The sequence below is a fragment of the Anguilla rostrata genome, chromosome 4, assembly GCF_018555375.3.
Source record: "Anguilla rostrata isolate EN2019 chromosome 4, ASM1855537v3, whole genome shotgun sequence".
NCBI lineage: Eukaryota > Metazoa > Chordata > Actinopteri > Anguilliformes > Anguillidae > Anguilla > Anguilla rostrata.
The window spans coordinates 37,932,348-37,951,739 of NC_057936.1; the positions used below are offsets into that span (position 1 = coordinate 37,932,348).

At 39.5% G+C, this 19,392-nt stretch overlaps 1 protein-coding gene and 1 long non-coding RNA gene across 3 annotated transcripts; one reads left to right on the forward strand and one right to left on the reverse strand.

The window, feature by feature from the left end:
* Positions 1–83: 83 nt before the first annotated feature.
* On the reverse strand, positions 84–17,319 carry LOC135253350 (protein adenylyltransferase SelO-like). 2 transcript variants are annotated; one of them, XM_064332509.1, is made up of 19 exons: positions 16,692–17,319; positions 16,443–16,561; positions 15,584–15,712; positions 15,438–15,502; positions 14,804–14,860; positions 11,982–12,080; positions 9,421–9,488; positions 8,563–8,650; positions 8,368–8,437; positions 7,489–7,561; positions 7,202–7,285; positions 6,829–6,958; positions 4,667–4,711; positions 4,244–4,325; positions 4,004–4,096; positions 3,629–3,705; positions 3,024–3,067; positions 1,773–1,852; positions 84–1,237 (listed from the first exon to the last, which is right to left on the reverse strand). In XM_064332509.1, exons 1-19 carry the CDS (start codon positions 16,906–16,908, stop codon positions 1,115–1,117), a joined length of 1,743 nt encoding a protein of 580 aa, XP_064188579.1. In that variant the 5' UTR covers positions 16,909–17,319; the 3' UTR covers positions 84–1,114. The 2 variants fall into 2 exon arrangements, with proteins under 2 accessions (XP_064188579.1, XP_064188578.1); XM_064332508.1 differs by having other exon boundaries at positions 3,629–3,708.
* LOC135253354 (uncharacterized) lies at positions 13,934–14,343 on the forward strand. The gene is made up of 2 exons (XR_010329590.1): positions 13,934–13,990; positions 14,253–14,343. It is a non-coding gene; the product is annotated as an uncharacterized LOC135253354 (long non-coding RNA).
* Positions 17,320–19,392: the final 2,073 nt, after the last annotated feature.

Below are 19,392 nucleotides of genomic sequence, written 5' to 3' on the forward strand. Positions count from 1 at the left end.
TTGCATCCCCCCTTTTCTCTTCGCTCCCAATATTTGAATGTTTTTTTTTTTCACACTGCGGCCCACAGGGTGAGCTTTGCAGTCACTGCGGCCCACAGGGTGAGCTTTGCAGTCACTGCATCGGAGGATGTCGTCTCACACACAACTGCTGCAAGCTGACCTTTGTCAGAGGAGCTCTAGCTGTGCAATGAAATAAGGATAATTCCACAGGGAAAAAAAACCCCTGGGAGGGGCTACTGCCAATTCTCATTTCGTACTGACCCGTGGGTCTGCTGACCACAGCCCTGACCAAAACAGTCAGGATTCCATTCCAGACCACAGGTAGCATCACTGCACTGACCCAGCGCTTTCAAAAGAGCTGCGGGGCAGCCCTCACACGTACGCAATTAATGCGGTACGGCTACGGGGGAGTTGAATGACCCAACAGGCTTGAAGTCCCTGTAACAATGCAGAGACCTAGACCATGGCCCACACATGCATTTACAGGGCGTGTCGGAAGCAGGTTCAAATCACGTGGCTTCAGTCACATGCTTGTAGTCTTGGAGTCTGTTTTATAATCGTGTAGTCTGTTTTTATAATTGGTGACGCAAACAGGAATAACCAGATTACCCTAAATTTGTCAGCATGAGTTTATAGCACATGTCATGTATCTGGCTTGTACATGCAGTAGCCCTAATGATTTAACCCATTGATTTAAGTATTTTTGATAATGTCAGACATGTGATAATTAGCAAGGTCAGTTCCTCAGGTTGTCTTGCACAAAAGTACTGAGTATATTTATTTCAACATTAAAAATAGAAAAATGCAAATACAACTGCCTGAAAAAAACCCCTTTGACTAAAGAAGCCAATTTTTGTACACTGTAGAGCAGGGAACAGCAACTCACGGTCCTCGAGGGCCAAGAACTGCTGGTTTTCCACCCTCCCTTTGCTTGGGAGTCAGATGTGAAGACAGTCTGGCCAATCAGTAGCACTAATTACCCAGGAGAAAAGAAAACCAGGGCTGGATTTGGATTCGAGGCCCAGAGTTCATGATCCCTGCTGTAGAGTGTTTGCACAGCCTGGAAAGTTTGTGACAGTGATGTGTTGCTGAAAGCTGGAAGGCACAGCATTTGTCAGGAGGAACAGCTGACTCGGAGACTCCGGGCCCAGCTGGGGGGGCGGGCAGCATACCCCATTTCCTCTGCAGCTTCCTGCTCCCGGAAGGGGTGCTGCAGGACCTGCTGCAGCAGCTGCACCTGGAGGACCACATCACAACAAAAATTGCCACCCAAAAACCCTCTCTCCTCCTGGCAACTAAATTCCCCCCAAAATGGCTGCAATGCATCACCCAGGTGGGTGCCACAGTATGGACTCCAGCATGACCTTAATGCAGGGGTGCACAACTCCGGTCCTGGACGGCCGATCTGCGTGCTGGTTTTTGTTCCAACCGATTACCATAGATATAGTTTTCCGACAGCTCTATAAACTATGCTGCACCTGAGCTCAGTAAAATCTCCAGGATACACTTGCAGTCTGCAGCTGAAGCTGGTGCTTATACACGTCAGATCAAGATATGACTGGGCTAATTAAATAAATGTTGGCAAATGTTCACACAACATCGTGAAATGGATTGGCCCTTGTTGTGCACCACTGCCTTAATGTCTCCACCTGGTGGCAATGGTTGATAAAGCATAAATTCATCAGTTTCTCAAGGCAAACTTTTGACTTCAGTTACAATATTATAATATGCTACAGTAAAAAAAAGTATATGGATTTAATTTAAAAAATTACCTCTGAGAAATCATTATTTTCAGCTTTTGTGATTGCAGACTCGGCCATCCAGTTCCTCAAGACGTATCTCGGATTGACTCCTGCATTTAAGACAACAGTGTACACTGCAAATCAAGCACATAAAAACCTGCACAAATTCACGCGGTCAACAGCAGGACAACTACCAATTACCAAAAGTAGATTTTATTGATCAAACGTAACATGGTCAACTTATGAGTCACCAGCAACAACTGCCTTCCTGCAGACAAAGTCAATTCTTTTTGTGCCAGCATGCAGCTGTTCACTAGTCTCTGAGCACTGTAAGACATGTGACATCTAAGCTCAACACAACAATGCTTCATGGGGTTAAAATCGAGCTAGTAGGGAACCTATGGCAATCCAATTGCCACAGACATCTGGTAAGGAAGCTTTTGTTACACAGGCATAATGATGACATGTATGACGGCCATCTTGCGACAATATTCTAATGAGCCCGAAGGGAAGCAGGTGAACTGAGACAACATTAGGGAACGGAACTCTTACGCAACACCAAGCAGACACTATATAGGTTGCACTCCATCACTACAAGTGGACGTTCTCTCAGAAGTGCCAAGCTTGCACTTCCCACAGTAATCAGCTGCAGCGTCTGCCCGATGTGCTGCACTCGCTGACAAACAGGACGAAAGCAACTGCAGCGGTTCTGCCATCAGCCAGTGTGACTTGAGATGCTGCTGACATTGTTTAGTCGTGTCGGTGAATCCTGGTGAGCACCGGGCCGCTTTGCGGTGATGTGTCCTGCGCGTGATTTTACCGCGTGCCTCGCTGCCAAAGAACTGAACTGCCGATGCATGGGGTCGGGGTCTGGTGTTTCCAGTGGAGTGGGAGTGGCAGTGGGAGTGCAAAATAATGAAATGTTGATGACAGAGCACAACAACTTCCCGCTCTACACACGGCCTCCCAGATCGAGGCCTACAGCTGAAGGACGGTCTCGGACTGTATACAGCGCTCAAGTAACAGTAAAAATTGTAAACTTTATTATCCTTTCAAAAAATGAATAAACAAATATGGATCTGGAGAGCAGTGTGTATCTTCATTAACACAAACACTTTCAGAGTACTGATTAGAGCAGAAAAGAAACATACAAAGGTCACATTCCGCCGTATCATTGCACACTATTTCATTTTGAAGTGCTGCACTGCCCAAATTAACTGGCCGTGTCTTGCTGTCAATACCTCAGATCAGTGAAATCTCACCCCAGGGGCATTTACTTACTTTTCATCCTGCTCTGTCGGTCTTCATCAGAATCTTCCTCTTGTCTGCAAACAAATACAACAAAGGAAGACGACATAAACGGAATAAAATCAGTTTATTACAAGTTCCCTGATTAAAGAGCCAGCATCAATACAAATGAACAGCACAAAGGAACACAATGCTTCAGCCATGGCTTTCTCTCATCGTTTCATCTCATCAGCCTCCTCCAGGTCAACCATCACCAGAGATTTCCAGAAGAGATAATCTAGGCCACAGACTCCTTTCTAACTCCAGTCTTCAGAACTTGCTTTTTCTTAGTTTTACCTATCTGTAGTGACATACTAGAAATATTACATACGGGAAATGGGGAAGTGAGAAATAAAAAGGTTTTAAGCTCCAAATTGTATGTCCATGTGGTTTTACTTATGAACGCAAGTAACACTTCTGATACAATCTCTTTACTCAGTACATTCAGCTTGAGGGCACCACATGGGTCTGTATCCTCAAGATACGGGCACTCGAACACAGTCGAGCGAGGGCAGGCACGCACGCAGAACCGGTGATTGGTCCAAACTATATACAGTATGGAGGCAGAACCCATCCATCCCTGAGGTACAGTATCTTACCTCTGAAGCCTCAGCAGGTACATGCTGATCCAATTAGAGAAGAACTCATGGGCGGCCAGATCCCACAGAGCCCACATCTCCTGAGAGATAATGTAAAACAACAGTTATTATTAGTATTATTATTATTACTGTTATTATTATTATTATAATTGTTACTGTGCACATCCACAGGAGAATGTGTCATCTCTTGACAGTTTTTCCCTCTGATCCTTTCAACCATTTCTTGAGACTCTAAACCATTTTCAGCATTTCAAAACTAAATCTTATCTTTACATATGCCATGATTTTAAAAGCAATTCAAATCAAATCAAACTCAGTTCTGCACTACCCACAGAACTGAACAGCAGGCTAACGTAGGTGGAGCCACAGCAGCACCTGTGGGATGGTGGGTTCCAGCAGCCGACGGGCAGGGAGCTCGCTGAGGTGCCGGAACGTCATGGTGAAGTCCGCCCCAGTGTCCTCCATTAGCTGGGAACAGACTCCATTAGCACACTCCCCCAACAACATCCGGTTCAGTCCCCGGGGGCTGCCTGCGCAGTAAATGGAGCGGGGCGAGTGTAACTGAGGGGGGGGGGGGGGGATTGCATGGCGCTGGGCCGGTGCAGCAGGGCTTACCTTCAGTAAGTAGGCAATCAGATAATCATCCTTTTCCTGGTTTCCCAGCAGACCCAGCTTTGCTTTAAATAGCCCGTGAAATCTGAAATTAAATCCAACAATACTTCTAAAGCAAAGGAGAAAAGGTATGTGGGGCCATTGCAGCAATTCAAACCCACAATAAAGTCAATGACAACTGCAAGGCAGGATCATTGCCTTTATTCAAAATGCTTATATATATTATTTTTTAGGAACTGTGTGGCTTTGAAGTCAGCCCTGGCAGCAGACTGAATTATTCCCCTTCATATCCCTTTAAAAGTAGGGCAGACAGGCTCCCTCTGCATGAGTCAAACGAAAGCACAAATTCATCTCTTTCCTAGTGGATCCTGCACTCGCTCAGACACACACACACATGCACACACACCCACGTACACTCTTGCTTACCGTCTCTGGTAAATACCAGGGTATTCTTTCAGAATCCAATCAATTCTTCAAAAAAACACAAATAGAAAATATTAAGAAAAACTATGCATATATATATATATATATATATATATATATATATACACACACAAACATACATACATATATACACACACACACACATATACAGGGCAGTCTGCGTTTCTGCAGCAAAAATGTTTTTGGCTCCGTACTCTTTACATTGTATTTCAAATGAAACAATTAATATGATGTTAAAATGCAGACTGTCAGCTTTAACTTGAGGGTATGTACATCCATATTGGATGAACTTCGTAGGAATTGGAAAATTATTCTGTATTTATTTTATACAGAACACATACTGGATTTCTGCAATGCAACATGTGCATTTTTCCCCTTCTTTGTCCACCCCCACCCACTCACATACACAGAGATGGATGGTGCCCTAGGCCAGGGGTTCCCAAACGTTTCCATGCCAAGGCCCCCAAATAGTATTAGCTTCTGGCCGGGGCCCCCCTTTTGCAAGATGTCTTTAAAAAAAAAAAGCCCTTGATAATACTATGGCAAATGTAAAACAAACAAAAAATAAAAAATAAAACAATAAAAAACAACTTATGAATATATTTCCTTACTTTTATTAATGCAATCATAATTACATTTGTATTTCAAATCTTTAATCATGCCATTAGATTCCATTATAAGCATTGTTTGTCAGTTTAGCTTAACAACATTCGGCTGAGCTAAGCTTTTGTCAGCTGGGCTGTTGGTCTGCTCATCAGGTCTTTCCCTTTTCAAAAAATTGTCCATTTTGTGAGTGAGCACTAGCTAGCTAGATGCTAGCAAGCTAGCTAGCTAGCTAAATTTCAGGAGTAGAGCAGCTTTGTGGCAGGCGCAGACCATCACCAGGTCAACACTGACAGTATGTGATGAATGATGTTTTGACTGGCAGGCAATTAGAAAGATGGGTATTGCAAATAAGATTTCGATATGTTATATTATTATAAATTATATTTTATAATAATACACATAATAATAATAATAATTCTATTTTATTTTTTTAAAGCATTTTCCCTCATCTTCCCTCTAATTTGCTGGGGCCCCCCTGGCGCCACCTGGCGGCCCCCCATTTAGAAAACCACTGCCCTAGGCGACCACCCACGCCAAGTCTAAAACCCTGCCATCACCTTAATTTCAGCAATAAAAAAACATTGAGCCAGTTCCAGAAGCAGCCATACAAATGAAGTGGTATGTTTATGGTCACTGGCTGTTCCTGTTTTCTCCACACTTTAGCCTTTCCTTCACTTTGAGGGATGTTTATTTTGGTCTCATCTGTCCGTAAAAGCTGGCCTGTATGTTGCTGCTGCTGAGGAGGGGCTTACCCCTTGCACTGCAGCCTCAGTATTTAACCTGGTGATGTCCTCTGCAGATTGGGGAATGTATTTGCACCCACACTCTGGAGATTTTATTTTCAATTTCTCTGACAGTAATTTTGTGTTTTTTTTTCTTGGAACACTTGGAACACTTTCTTTCATCCACTGCACTGGTCTTTTATGGACCACATGTTCTAAGCCTATAGGCAATTGCTCCAATGGCTTCCTTTTTCTTAAGGAAATTTCAGTTTGTTGATTTAATGTCAAGAGTCTCTGATTGCATTTTCTTTCCTCTTATCTGCAAAATTGCCCTTTTCTGGATTGTAGACAGTTCTCTGGTCTTCATTTTGGTTTGTGCAGACTGAATAAAGAGGAACACTCCAAAAGTAGTCTAAAAAAAACCACAACCAAGTCTAGACCTTCATAGGACATTTATATACGCCACAACAATGCAACATGAAACATCTGTAAAGCCATTTGTTGCAATATTCAATCTAAAATGAGGGGGGCTGAACACAAAGAATGCTATTGTTCTATAATGGTAAAAGTTTTAAAACATCTAAAGGTAATATGAGTTTTTCAACGTTTGTCTCACATTAATATTTGAGATGAAATCCACATTTTGTGAGCATACAGCTATAAATGACTCATTTGACCTCTTACATAGAAGGCTCTGTACATATTTGCTTGTGTATGCATACACACACGCAAAAGCAAAGATACATACGCATACACAAGCGCACACATACTGTATATGGACACATACTTGTGTGTAGAGGACAGCGAATCACTCACATAGGCAGTTGCTTGGGAGTCAGTACCGGCTTCAGGGCCTCTCCAAGCTTCTCCAGGTTGAACAAACCGCTGTTTGCCTGATTTCCTATACTGTACCTGCCCTCGTCGTCCGAGCTGTTGGGGATGAAATCTGCAGATCGGGGACAAAAAGAATAGCAATCACCTCTGAACAACAGGCACCATTCATGGGATTGCATTTATGATGTTAGCTGCAAATCACTACCCTTTACAGCTCTCTGCTGAGACAGCCCTGAAGTGTAATTAATCTGCATTTGCATGGCACCCAGCTCAATATTACAATTTAATACTGAATAGCAGCATAACTACAATAACATATCTGTATTAATATAATTACAATAATACTGATGCTTACTTGGGTCATAGGATTCCATAAATCCAAATGGACCATAATCAATGGTAATTGAGAGTAGACTGAAGTTGTCAGTGTTGCATACACCTGAAACAAGAAGAGAACACCTTTCTTACTGTAACAGGAAAGGTTCCAGCAGGTTCAGCAACAGTGAACAAGAAGAATAGCTGGACAATAGCTAGACCCTGAGGACAGATAATTAGGGCCTCTGAGACAGCACTTAAGTCCACTGTAACAGAATGAGGAAAACTAGAGCAAAGGCATGAAGCAGGCACTTAAGACTGACCTACCATGTGCAAAGCCAACGGACATCCACTGCGCAATAAGATGAGCCGTTTCGTTTACAACCTTTGAATAAAAAACCTGAAGAAACAGAGAAGCCGTAAAGAACATGGTCTTTTTTAACGCAGTTACACGTGGGGTGAAACTGTGTCACAGATGGGAATATGACTTTTAAACCCAAATGCAAATCCCTCGTGGGGCTAGGGGTTTGACACCCGACTGACACTTTCTTTACTGTCATCCCATCTCTGTAACCCATGGGCATCCATCCATCATTATCTATACCCACTTATCCTGGGCAGGGTCAAGGGACCAATGGGTATCTGTAACCTATATCATCGAGAGATGTTAACACAAAGCACAATTGTGAAATAGCAATGTACTTGGGTCTAAACTTTTGTTGACCAATTTCAATTAGAATCACTTGGGCTGCATTGAAATTGGTACACAAAATATTTGAAATGAATAAACATAAGTAATAATCAAATCTGTAATTCAATGTTAAGGAAAAGGCACTCTAAGGTTAGACAGAATCTTGAAGTCTGAAATATACTACTGCATACGGTTAAGATAGTTAATAGATTCTATTAATGGGCTAATGCACACCCTCTGTGTAATTTGCTTTTTCAACAATAGCCCAAGGCAGATTCATAAGCCGGGACACAACAGCCGTGAAGTTCATAAATTCTAGATATACAAAGAAGCAGTTTCCTGACTTAAAATTCAGTGTACATCCACAGCATCCAGTTTGCTGTGCAAAGAATAATCTCTCAGTCCAAATGTGAAATTTAGTAGCTGTTCATACTGAATTCAGCAGAAAAGGACTATTTCACCTCTTTCAGTTTTATTAAAGACCACACACTAGGCCACAATTTTTTGTTACTTACCAAATATTTATCAGGATCACTTAATTTTATGGAAGGGAAGTGTTCTTCGATAATGTAGTTTAATAATTTCCTTGAGAAGAAAAGTTGTTGAAAATGAGTTAGAAAAATAGTTAAATTGCATATCTGATTTCTTATATAACTGGAACTGTTTTCAACAGTGATTTAATTTAATGCAAAAATTTAACGCAGTCTCACTGTGACACATCCAATTCTCCGGCTATGGCTAAGATCTCCAGTGATCCAATGCGAAACCAAGACGGAGCCAAGCGGAGAACAACAGCTCCTACGAGAAAAACAAAACAAACAAAAAAAAACATGTTCTTAATTTTGCTTTAATTCCTGGATTTCTTCCACACATTCCAGTTTAAGCATCTCACATAAACTAGTTTGAAAGCATGCAAAATAACAACATTGCCTCATTGTCATTAAAACACATAATTTAAAGATCCTGTGCGATCAAATTGAGATAAATTCAAACTAAAAACCAAAGAAAGAAAATACTATGATATCTTATCCTGAGTACCGATCCTGCACCTGATCTGGTTGGTTTTGGTGTCGCTGACGTTGAGTCGGTGTTGTTTTCCAAATAGTTCTCAATGTTCTGCTAGCTAGCAAAATGCTAGTATGAATCCATACTGTCTATCAAATGTACTTTTGAATATTCAATACAGAAGGCACATGTCTCTGAAGTCCTCCAATAGTTGTCCTGTTTGAAAATATTTTACTTAACATCAGAAGGAAATTTTCTTTTCCCAACTGATACATTTGGTACAAAAAGCTAAGTATACATCTTTTTCTTTAGGCTTAATGAACTATTTAAAAGTTTAAAATGGGACTGTGCACAGGGTCGTTAACCATATGATTTGAAATAGCAATTCCAAGAAGCTGATGGCGTCTTTATCTGTCTCCAAAGGAAGAGACTATAATTGTATAATTACATGAGCTTAGGTTAGCATTCTCTGAGGCAAGAATAAAACACAGTGGAAGTTGTGCATGCAACTGTAATTCAGAATATAGCTTCAAGCCATGTCATCATTTTCTGTGAGGTCTTACCTCTCTCCTTTCTCAAATTTCCGTTATAGAACTGGTCTCTCCAAACTGGCTCCTCACTTACAATGAGACTTAGAAGCAGAAGAAAATATTCAAAGCCAGCACACATTTTACACCCACTGTTGTTGAAAAGAGGAGATTGGAAATCATCCCATATGACAGATTTACAAGAATTCCAGACAGAAACTTGAGCAGAAATACATCTGACCCCCTCAGCAGCTTCAGCAATAATGTCCAATTTCACAAGCTGTCAAATTTAAACCCAGCAGTTAATCTCAATACTGTTTGAACAGATGACAGTCTGAACAGCCTCAGTTCCTTTGTGACCTGAATGTTAACGTTGCTGAAAGCCTTCTGCTGTAACAATTTCCAACCCCATAAGACTATAATTTCATGTCAACATTACAGTTCTGTTGATGTTAGCCATCCAAGCCTATTGCCCTCCGTGTGACATTGATTCAGGGACTATTTTCTGTCTGTACTTCAAAATTAATAGTGGAAACCCATTCTCTGTGACAGAGAGGCTGTCTGAATCTCTAATACGGGCAACACTTCAACAAATTTTAATAGCTGCAATAGTCAGGTCCAGACTTTTTTGTGCCCTTGATGAAAATGAGGAATAAGGTTGTGTAAAATATACATCATAGATAGCAAACTATCTACTTTATATACTTTATATACTGTATACTTTTATTTTGATACAACTTTTTTGGTGTTAAAGAGATTGGCACCCTTAAATATTATTTTAAATAGATTCAATCTACAGCAAAATTCTACTTATACAAGGTAATCTCAGTCTGAAGGAACTATTTCTGTTTCACTAGGGCATTAAAATTAGGTCACATACATATAAAACAGAGCTGGGTCAAATACGTATTTGTTTTGGATTCAAATACTTTTCTGTGCTCTGTTGATCTTGCCTGGTGTAATTGAGCCTGCTAATGCTACTAGAAGGCGGGGTTTGCATTTTGAATGTAGTTCATTGGTTCAAATACACCAGACAAAATCAATAAAGCATACAAAAGTATTTGAATCCAAAACAAAAACGTATTTGACCCAGGTCTGATATAAAATCCCTTTGTCATCCATCACTATAGGGAAAGACAAAAAACTGGCAAATCAGAACAGACAGATGGTTGTTGGCCTACAAATGAAGCATGCAGCCGTGACTGAGCGCAACCAACAAATATAAGCATCTGGACTTTGCCAAAATGGCAAGGAAACCATCACAGAAACCAGGTGCTATGCAAATGTGAGACCAAAATGCTACTTTTAGGCCATGCACAGCGTTGGCGTGTTTGGCGTCAAAAGGACAGGTTCACAGAAGGAAAAGCACCTCATTCACCTTCTGCCAGGAGGCTAATACTTGGCTGCAGGTGGACCTTCCAATGATCCCAAAACAATGTTCCCAACCATACCTCAAAAACCAAATCAATGTTTTGCTATGGCCAACTCAGTTGAGTCTTAATCCATTTTGAAAACCCCAGGTCTGAAATGAAGAGGGCAGTCCAAAAGCATTTTGCATGGATGAATGGTCCAAGATCCCTCCAAATATGCTCTCCAAATACTCCTACTGTATCAAATTATATTATAGGAAATTATAGGAAAAGAATCAGTACCATTATCCTTTCAAGAGGAGGCTATAACAAGTACTAATTGGGTAATACAGGGGTGCCAACAAATGTAAAGCCTTTTATTAAATAAGTAATTGTTTATTTAGGTTGATTCCACTGAATTATTAATAAAGGACAATATTTTCAGCATATGGAAAATTACAATATATCTCAGTAATCTTTAGTTTCTTACTGTATGTGCATTTTATCAAGGGTGCCAATAATTCTGGACCTGACTATTCACACAGGTTTCAGTTCTGATCTTTTCTGAATTAATGTGTTGCACAAGTGATTACAGAGCTAACAATCATCTGCTGACAACAACTTTTATGGTCTCTCAAAGGAATTTGATGGTGTCTCATTGTTAAAATTTTTCTTGTAGAAATAACAAGCGCGAACCCGCTATAGCTGCGACCGCACACACGCATGCATCCATTTGCGCATGAATCCACGCACACACCCTCACACAAACACGTGACCTCTTCTTTGGCTCATGACCAACCTTCCCACAAAATCTTGTGCAAATCTGTGAATCCATTCGGGTGTTATGCGCCTTTTTGTGATAAGGCCACACCCATCGCCACGCGTGGGTGAGACTTATGTTACTTAAGACATTTTAAAAGATACACAACATACCTCAACAATGGATTCACAATGTAGAACTTACAATGCATAACACATTTGATGTATTATGTATTCAAGGTTTAACACTGATTCAGTATACACTATAGACAAACAAAGGACATCTGCATATTAGTAGTCAAAATTCTAATAGCACTAGAAGAAGTGCAATACACACATCATATAATAGCTTTCTTGCATTTTTACACAAGCCAATGTTGGCATTAACACAAAAAATATTGGGGCTGACCCCCATTAATATTTCTGCAGCCACTTACTGCATATTAGTTTTAATGAATGTGGGCAAGGTTCAGTGGGCAGGGGATTTACCTGGCAGCCCGGCTGGTGGGCACGCCCATGTAGTGCATAGCCTCGCTGCACAGGAACTCTCTGACTGAGGAGCGGATCACAGCCCGCCCATCTCCAGACCTGCGTGAGCACACATAGCAAGCCTTATAAATGTTAGCATCACTTTTCATCTCTCTGCTCTACAAGACACAGGCCTGGATTTGACAAGTCTTTTGTTCACAAATACTTTTTTGTGAATTCATTTTGGTAGTTGCTGAACTCACCAAACTGTTCCTGTGAAGAAGACAAAGGTGACAGTTAAGGACAAATGCTGACTGAAATCAATCTTTACACTATTATGTAAAACATCTATATATATGGCATTTCTGATTGCCTTAATCTTTCAAGAAAATTTTCTAAAAAGATTTTTTAAATAAAACTTGTTAATATTCATGTAATACTACTCAAGAACAAAGCAGCATCCACACATCTGCTCTACCCACATCCTGTCAAATAGCACCCCGGTATGAGTTTAATCTTTTTGTAAATAACAACTTAACAAAAAATGTTTTTAACATACAAAAATGCCAAGTTACTCAAGCATGCAAAGCTCTGTATATAAGTTATTAAAATGAAACGTAGGCCATAAAAAGTATTTACTCCAAAATGTGCCACAGTGTCAAGTGGCAATCATTTATATAGGAAATGATCTCCAATTCAGCCGTTACACTTAAAAAGCATAAAAATGACTCCACTATATATATATGATTATTATTATTGTTGTTGATGTCTTCTGCCATATAAATATATATCTTTCTTATGTTAAATATTAAGAATAAAAACAATTATTTTTGGCATCAGCTGAAGGATAATTTCTCATTTAATTTGCTTGTCATATAGTTCAAGTATCTTACAAGTATTTTACAATAGATATTTATTTTATGTTGCAATTTAAAACTTGTACATTTTGTGAAATTAACTTGACAACCAAGTATAAACATATCCCTTCTTGAATGTAATTTTTTTATCAGCAGTTTAAAACATTCATTTAAATGATGTCTTCCAATGTTTTAATGGCTTATAGAGACAAAGCTTTGCATGCACTGCATTTTTGTATGCTGAAAATGTTTTTTGGTGAGATTTTTTTTTTTTTTTAATTGTGTTTATGAGTAAATGATAATGCACATAAATGTATGAACCAAACAAACAATTATATCTAGAGCACAGGTTCTGGAAGGGCTGCAGTGTCTACTGGTTTTTGGGGAGTTCTCAGCAACAGTGGTTCATTTAAGTCATTGATTGGTTAAAGAACACACACACCTTGTTCTCAAAGCCTGAATTGGGGGCTAAGGAAACCACAAAACCCCACACACACTGTGGTCCCCTGGGAATTTAGCTTGACACCCCGGATCTATACATACATGCAAACACGTATACATTCTAGCTCAAAGAATCCCATAGGCCTGGATTCAGACATTTTTTCCTTAACATGAATTTAAAAATAAATTACATTTTTATGTTTTTAAACAGATTACGATTTGTGTTCTTAATGGGTTGTGCAGCTATGGTAAAATGTAAATGTTGAAAAGTGACAAACTCTAGGTGCTGCATAGGTAAAATAATGTTTAGGTATAATAAAAGGTATAATACATACTATTACATACATTTTTGCAGCTAGTTAACCATCCAGCTAACATAAATGATTATCATTGATGCACAAGACTCATACCCTTATATTTTCAAAAGCATCACAGATTAAATGTAACGGCAAGGGTGGATGTGAGAGGACAGACCTTAGCTTCTCCTCCCTTGGACCCTACCAATTACCTCTAATACCAATAAAGTCCTACAACAGCTTAAAATTACCCATAACAAATACAATCAATAATTAACCCATTTAGATAATCAATACATTTCATTTAAATACTTTAGTACATCATAAACCACCTTATTTACCATAAACTACACAACCCCGGGAATAACAGACCGTCCCAATCAAACTGATGACGTGATGCGTGATGACGCAACCAGGAAGCATGCTACACCATACGGTAAGAACTCCTTTGATTACTTTCTAAAGTTTCTAACGTTAGCAACATTTCAAACATGATTTAAATTCATAAAGATAACACGACATGCCAATACACATAGTTCTAAACGTGATCTCTATGTGTTAAACGCACAAACACATAGCGATACAAGATTCAAACGAGCCGCACAATGGTAGCGTGAAACGCACAAACACATAGCACTATTAGTTGGCCACCCCAATAGCGATGTAAACACTAATATGCTTTTTCTTGTGTTTTTCAGATGTTTGACAACACATTGACGGCACCATTCGCTGGACATGCCAGTACACAGGATCGTAGCAATTCATAATAAAAACGGCATTAACAAATTATTGTCGGTGTGCTTCTTCCATTTTAAAAATGCTCTGAAATGCTTAGAACCGTCTATGTTGCTGTTAAAAGTTCGTAACGGAGACGTAGCTCCGTCACAGTGGACCTGACAGGGCTCAAACACAGGCCTCCAGAAGTTGTTACATGAACAACTGCAGTAAAGATGTATTCAGTGGATCAGTTAGGCTACTCTTTGGTTGGACTGCAAAGCAACATGAATGTTTTTTATGGTTTAGAGTCAGTGCTCATTGTGGTTACAATATTTCTGTAGGAAGCCCTGAAAAGTGCCAAACTCAGTGCTGTAAAGGTATGGGAAATGCCCCACTAAGCTGTAAAGTGGCAAATGGCATAATTGCCATCCCAGGGATTATCTATGATCAATTTTGGGTATACAGGTCCAACTGCTAAAAAAAAAAAAACACCCAAGCACAACATCCAGAAATTAGATTCTCTTGAAATTACCGTGAATAGGGTGTTTTTCCAGACCCTTTCAGCTGCAGTTCCCATTTTTCACCATTCCTGTACAACAAAACATAACACAAATTCAATCTTCAGACTCGGTTGTATATAGAGGGTATAATAACAGTCAATTGCACAAAAGCCTATGCTAAAATAAAGAACAATGGAATATTATTAATGAGTATAAAAATGTTAAATCAAGTTGTCACCTCAAAATTTTCATTAACAGTATCATCAGTTCAGGTTCTGTGAGCATTCTTCCGCTACATCCTGTAGCAAATCCAGTCTGACACTTGACAACTCTGACAGCCCACTATTAGCATAAAGAACACTCCAAATATTTAACTATCAGCAAGACAGAGAACTGTCTTCCCATATCAGCTTGCAAGTCAGGCAGCCTAAGTGGCTTTGTGGAAAGAGAGTTGGCTATCAAGTACAATTTAGGTTATAAGCCAATGAAGCTACAGCACTGACTCCGCAGTGCATCAGCTCTGCACATACCCTACACAGAGACAGTGAATCATTAACCAACCTGTTCTCATTGTGATTTCAGTATTAATTGCATTTCCAAACAACTCCAGTGGTAAAACTCATGCAGTTTGAGTTAGCCACTCTATATGTGCACACAGGTACTCACTTGTTTGTGTATTCACCAAGCAGATGTGCTCTACCGTCTCCAAGCTGACCTGCCCAGAAGCCAAACTTAGAGACAGAAAGTCAAGTCAGGGAGTGTTTTGCATTCTTCAGAAATAGGTTACTGGGTCATACAGAATATGTAGTCACCTGGTGCCCGCCATATCTGTGTGCAAGGGGGACAGACCTTGGCCATAGTTTTCCACCACTGAAGTAATGGGCAAAATCATCAATCTGTGAAACAGAGGAATTCAAATCCAAAATCTCCTCAAGAACATCCTGTGGAATAAATATAAAAGAAGCACTGTTTATCAAATGCAAGTACAATTTTGAACACAGTGTACGTTTTGTAAATACACAGCTTCTCAAGTCTCACTTCTGAGCCATAATGACAATGACAAAAAACTGGACTGACTCATAGTATAAAACCAAGGGGGCTATGGAGTGCCACTTGCAGTTAAAAATGACTTTACCCCATGGTCTAGAATTGAATCCTGACCCTGTCAGTGGCCACTATGGCTGACTGGACAATGCTAAATTGGCCTCAAAATCACATACGAAAGGTAGATTTAAGACAGGTTGGGTATGCAGTCTTTCATCGTGCAGTATTAAGTCCAGCTGGCAATGAAGTGCACTTTGAGGCTGTGCACCACAGTTTAGCTTCAGAGAACGTATGCGGTCTCCACACACAAGACAATGTGGCAGCAATGACACTATACTGTAATGTCCAAAGAAATGCACACACACCAACCCAATAGCTAAGGTGCAGAATCAAAAGTGTGTTAAAACTTGAACAAAGTGAGACTCGCACACTTGGTAAAGTCCTCCAAAATAATAAAGCGATGCAGCACAACGCTTTATTATTGTTGGATCATTAGCCTATACCAAGTGTGGGAGTCTTTGTTCAAGCAATGGGATTAGTCTACAGTTAACCTATTAGGCATAAAACTGAATCCTGTAAAAACAGGTATTGAAATTTGCACCGTATTGCATTACAACACAAGTTTACCTTCGATACAGCTGCGACTTTCAGAGGGCCTTTCAGTGGGGTCGGTTGAGTAACCGAGAATACACAGTGATTCACTGTCCTTACAAAATTGTCTTTTACTTCATCCAGTGGAAAAATATCTTTAGAGAAGGGAAAAAATAGAAATATTATGAAATACATGCTATTAAATAATTCATAAAATGTGAAGGTAAACATTAGCATAGATACAATACACATCCGATTAGCTATTAATTAGCGCAGACAGCCTACCAATTAATTTTCTACACGATAACCTGAGGGAGTCCAATGCACATGAGTCCGTTTTCTTCCCAGAGAAACTGAAGTTACTTCGTTTGAAGTGGACATGCAGTTGGCTGTTGCCGTCGAGATGAGTTCCACTGTTTTCACAATAATGCAAATCTGCTGCCTCCAACAGTATTAAAAATAAACAGAAAGAAAGAAAAAATAGGTTGACCTGCAGCTGCATGACGACTGTGGAAGTTGCTTCCAGACAGTAACATTATTTGCAAACTTCTTCAGCGTACTGGTTTCAGTCTATGAACGTTGTTTTTGCTTTTCCGTCAACAATATAGCCTGTTAGCAATACATAAAGCATCTAAGTTAAAAGCAACCAACAAACAATCTAACGTTGGATACATACAATCAATGTTCCATTTCATTGCGATTCTACGTTGTACTTAAATCGCAACATAAACGCACACTTTGCAGTGTCAACAGAACATACGGTACGATCAAGACTAGACTAGGTTTTGTTAAGTTCTATCAGAAAATAATGCTGAGATAATGGTTATGTATGTTGTTATATATCTCGATGTTATCTAGACATTCCTGTCTCCATGTGTAAATTGGTTGTAAGCGCAATGGCAGACTAACTGATCTTTACCTCACCAGGATAGTAATACAGTCAATTCTGAAACAGGACAATTTATGTTACATACACATTCGTGCATCTGACGCGTGTTATTCATGCTGCGCATTTCCGTTTCCTGCATTACCTAATTGAAAAATGACATGGCGCTGCTGAACTCTTCATTGCCTCGTACTTGTTGTAAGGGAAAATGCTTGTTTGGTGTATAGCTAATTAGCTATTCATTCATGGGTGAACTGTTAGCAGCTGGTTATTAAGTGATCTGTGAAAAGGTAACTTTGTAAATCCGTTTTTAGTATCATACTAGTGCCGTTTCCGAGCCATTACCAGTTCAAACCACAGATTGTATAAAAACAGTGCAAAAGTCTGGCCTATTACCTAGATAGCTAGGTTAGATAGAATAATTAATCTTTCTGTGATTCTCATGGCTAGCCTGCAATTCAAGATGTTCTGGCTAACGCTTATATTTAGTACAAAGTAAACGCTGAACACCAGATGCCGTCTCAAGTTAACTCTTTTAGATGCTAGCTAGATATAATTTGTGATTGCAGATGTTTTTCAACGACAGGTAGCTTTAAGACAACGTGTAAAAGTGAGTTTGTCCGTTGTCCTCATTGATTTATTTTTGGGTAGTGTCTGCAAATAGACTTGTGAGTCAGACAAAATTCAGACTGAATTTCAATATCGTTGGCTTTCAACTCAACTGTAACCTGCTTAACCCATTTTATTTGCTGTCTGCTAATTCACACCAGGCTGGCAAGTGGAAGATGGGCTCCCCTCTATAGCCAGGTTCCTTTCGAGATTTCTTCCCATTGGGGATTTTTTTTCTTGCCGCCGTTTGAGGGGTTTCTCCCTAGTGGGAGTTTTTTATTTATTTAATTTTTTTACCTTATGCATTTGCTCTTTGATGGTTCAGGCCTGGTGTTTTTTTTTTTTTTGGTAGCTGTTCTATCCTGTACTTAAGCTCATAATCTTTACGATACATTTGCAGCCTGCAGCTGTAGTTGGAGTTTATACAAATGTCAGTTCAAGATACGGTAGAGGTCATTAAAGGGCAGACATTGGCACAAAAAACCCAAACTTATGGGCCCTTTTGCACCCCTTCTATACGCTGAGTAGGCTATTGGTAGTTGCTGCAGCAGGGCCCACAGTGATGAAAAATTAAAGATTCATTTTGCACTGGTTCAGAAAGACTTTTATACAGATTATCCTCATCTTAGTCTTTCTCTCCTGTGACCAAGGATGTTGTCAGGGGCAGTACTTTTGCACCAGTCAGTGTTAACCAAGGCCTTAACTGTACAATGCAATAAACTGAGATTTTGCACATCAAACCTCTGTTGTGCACAGTGTCAATCAACACAGTATCCTTTTGTGTATATAGGAGAATGATTTATTATATAAAAAAGCTGTACATAAATTTCATTAACATTTTTATATATACAAATTATGGTTGGAAGAGAAGTTTTGGGTTCTTCCCAAAGGAAAGCAAGAATTTAGCAATTTTCCACATTTAATATAAGCGTAGACTGAAGAATCAAGGAATTGGCGATAATATCCTGAAACACACATTGGTGATTAATATACTGTAAGCAGTCAGTTTCAACCTAATGGATTTTTCAAGAAGAGGTGAAACTTGAAGGAGTGACTTCCTTTTAAAGCAGGTTTAGTGGTAAGGTTCAAACTTATGTTCATACATTATAAAATACAGAAAATGTACAAAACTAAGAGATGAAAAGATGGCATTGCCTTGCGCTTTTGTAGTGATTGTTTAATAACAAAGGAGATTACTAGACCTGAGTTATGAACCTAGACAATTAATGGAGTAATTTAATTTTTAAAAATAGTAAACCAATACAGGATGGCAACTCCCTTGTTTTTCCTCTCAGGAAGAGGAATATGTTGTATTGGTTTTCATTACAGTTTTTAAAAATGGAATATTCATATGGCTTTTTAGGTGACAGATGAGAAACAGTTATAACCCAACTGAGCACATTTTGGCCACATCTAAAATATCCATGTTTGATAGAGCTCATTAACACTAAAACACAGAACATCCAATTAACTGAAGTTTTTAGAACCATG

Coding starts and splice junctions, on each gene's coding strand:
- LOC135253350 (XM_064332508.1), bottom strand. CDS start 16,908: ATGCAGCTGCAGGTCAACCTATTTTTTCTTTCTTTCTGTTTATTTTTA. Junction 16,562..16,691: donor ATCGTGTAGAAAATTAATTG/GTAGGCTGTCTG, acceptor CCTTCTCTAAAG/ATATTTTTCCACTGGATGAA. Junction 4,326..4,666: donor CCTGGTATTTACCAGAGACG/GTAAGCAAGAGT, acceptor ATTTAATTTCAG/ATTTCACGGGCTATTTAAAG.